A 2,660-nucleotide genomic window follows, 5' to 3' on the forward strand; every position below is an offset into this window, starting at 1 on the left:
ATCCATCCATGCCATAATCTCCGAGAGTGTTCATCTTAGAAAACCTATGGTTATACAAGTGGGACAATGTTTAAATTTTGAGTAGGCCATATAAGCATATAATACGAATAATATGACAATTTTAAAACTTTGAAAATATTATATATTAAAATCTATATACAACTTTTTTTTAAAAGATTAATATTGAAATTTCTGTAAAAACAAAAAAATTAATTTAATTGTCTCGTAGATTAATTTTATGAAATTAATGTGTATTGACAAAAACTTGTGTGAAATGGTCTTACGGTCGTATTTGTGAGACGTATCTCTTATTTGGGTCATCCATGAAAAAGTATTAATTTTTATGCTAAAAGTATTACTTTTTATTGTGAATATGGGTAGGGTTAACTCATCTCACAGATTAAGACACGTGAGAATTCGATTTTATAAAAAAATATTATTTTTTATTATAAAAGTCGATAATATCAAGCTGATCAACAAGATTCCTTCCATCTTTCGGTAAACTAAGTTTTCAAGTTTAAGACTGAAAAACTAAGCTAAAATGACCACTGACGTTAAATCACTATCACTTGGGTATCTTCATTCTTGTACAGTGTCTGTCTTCGCACCATGAATTCTTTATAGCATCTTTAAATCCTACGAACATCTCCAAAAAGCTGAAGTTCTTCGTCTTTCTTTGTTCGACGAAAGATACTTCGGAGCAAAAGAAATGTCGGCCTTGAGTTATTGGTGCAGCATTTGTGAGGTCTAATAGTTTTCTCTCTACAATTCTGGGGGATTTCCTTTTTGGGTCTGTTTGGTGGGATCAAAGTTTGATTCTTGAGAAGTTTGTGTACGAGGGTTGGTTGATTTGGCTACTTTTTAGTCTGCTTGTCAGAAGATTTCCCTTTTTCCTCTCTTATCCATTCGGCCGAACAAGGTTTGCGTAATCAGCACCACATGTTTGAACAATTGCTCAAGTGGAAAAGAAGCAAAAACAAAGCAAGAGTGGGTGGTTTTGTGCTTGCATAGATTTTCTCAGTTCTTGCAAAAGCTTGTTTTTTGGGCCTTTCTAAGCTTTGAAAGTAGCGTCGAGTAGACTTTTCAAGATTCAAGTGGGATTGGAAATTTGGAAAAAAGAAAGAAAATAAGTGATTATATAACATATATGAATACTTTGCTATCCGTTTTTTTGTGGTTCGATTTGCCTCTGTACTTGTGTGGTAGTGTTGAAAAGGGGAGTTAAAATAGTGTGAATGAAAGTCCGGTTGCTCGGGGTTGAGATTATTCACTTGCAGTGATTCGATTGTAATGAATCTGTATCCTTGTTTCCATCGGTTACTCCTCGATGCAAAAAATGGCGGCGCACCGCCGAATAGTGGTGATAGAAGCCGCAATGGGGGTGGCAGAGGGGTGAATTTCGATATCAATATGGTGATTATACTTGCAGCCTTGTTGTGTGCGTTGATATGTGCTCTAGGAATAAACTCTATTGTAAGATGTGTGCTGAGGTGTTTTAGTAGGATGAGTTTGGACATAACCGATGAAACACTGCCTGTTTTTGGTAGGAAAGGCCTAAGAAAGGGGACCATCCGCCAGATTCCGGTGGCGGTGTATGGTTCAGGCGACAGGGTAGCATTCACCGACTGTCCCATATGCCTAGGTGATTTCTTGGATGGGGAGAAAATAAGGGTGCTTCCTAAATGTCACCACTGTTTTCATGTTAGATGTGTGGATATCTGGCTGGCTTCACATTCGTCGTGCCCAACTTGCCGACAATCCGTGGCAGAGGAGCCGGGGGAATTGGGTGGTGTGGTGGAGGCTGAGGTCGCGGGTGGAAGGCAGGCGGGAAATGTATCAGGGCAGGGTGATGTTCCTGTTGCTGAAGAAGTGTAATTGCATTGAAAATTAGGATCAATATGACTTGGACAGATGAAAAAATAATGAAAAATCATGGGCTTAAAATGCACAAGATTGATGTTGTTGGTTAACACGGCGTGATACACTTATTTCAAGTTTGTATAATTTGGATGAAAATGTTACAAATCAATGGTCATGTGAATTTGTTTGAGCATTGGTAGTGTTTTTCTTTTTTTCTCTCTTTTCTTAAGCGTAAATGCACCAATAGGTTCGAACGTGTATGCTAATATGCACGAATCGATTTAATTTGAAAAGTCGGTTGTTAATTTAATAATTTTTTTTATAAATCTTAAGAATATGTCACTTGCAAGACAGTCTCACGAATCTTTGTCTGTGAGACGGGTCAATCGTACCGATATTCACAATAAAAAATAGTACTCTTAGCATAAAAAGTAACATTTTTCATGGATGACATAAATAAGAGATACGTCTCACAAAATACGATCTGTGAGACCGTTTCATACAAATTTTTGTCAAATCTTAAATTTATGACCGTCAATTTAGTGTGGTTCTTTTTGAAAAAAAATTAGAGTGGTTGGTTAAATAAAATAATAATAATTTATTCGATTTGGTCGATAGATTTTACAATGCTACTTAAATTGATCTTTAAATTGAGAATTATTGAAGAGATCGTGTCCTTAAAAGACCGTCTAATTCTACTACCCAAAAAGAGGACTATGTCCACTTCACCTATAATTCTACTTTATTGTGAACCATTATTGATACTTGAAACGATTTTTACTTGACTTGGATTTGACACC

At 36.1% G+C, this 2,660-nt stretch overlaps 1 protein-coding gene across 1 annotated transcript; it reads left to right on the top strand.

Annotated features, from left to right (window-relative positions):
• Positions 1 to 498: 498 nt before the first annotated feature.
• On the top strand, positions 499 to 2,161 carry LOC140807961 (RING-H2 finger protein ATL74-like). Its single transcript, XM_073164928.1, has 2 exons — positions 499 to 1,958; positions 1,996 to 2,161. The coding sequence occupies exon 1, from the start codon at positions 1,291 to 1,293 to the stop codon at positions 1,873 to 1,875; it is 585 nt and encodes a 194-aa protein (XP_073021029.1). The 5' UTR covers positions 499 to 1,290; the 3' UTR covers positions 1,876 to 1,958; positions 1,996 to 2,161.
• The last annotated feature ends 499 nt before the right edge of the window (positions 2,162 to 2,660 follow it).

This window comes from Primulina eburnea, chromosome 12, assembly GCF_022965805.1.
Source record: "Primulina eburnea isolate SZY01 chromosome 12, ASM2296580v1, whole genome shotgun sequence".
NCBI lineage: Eukaryota > Viridiplantae > Streptophyta > Magnoliopsida > Lamiales > Gesneriaceae > Primulina > Primulina eburnea.

Bases quoted from the DNA above. Each gene is read 5' to 3' on its own strand.
- LOC140807961 (XM_073164928.1), top strand. From the start codon at position 1,291: ATGAATCTGTATCCTTGTTTCCATCGGTTACTCCTCGATGCAAAAAAT.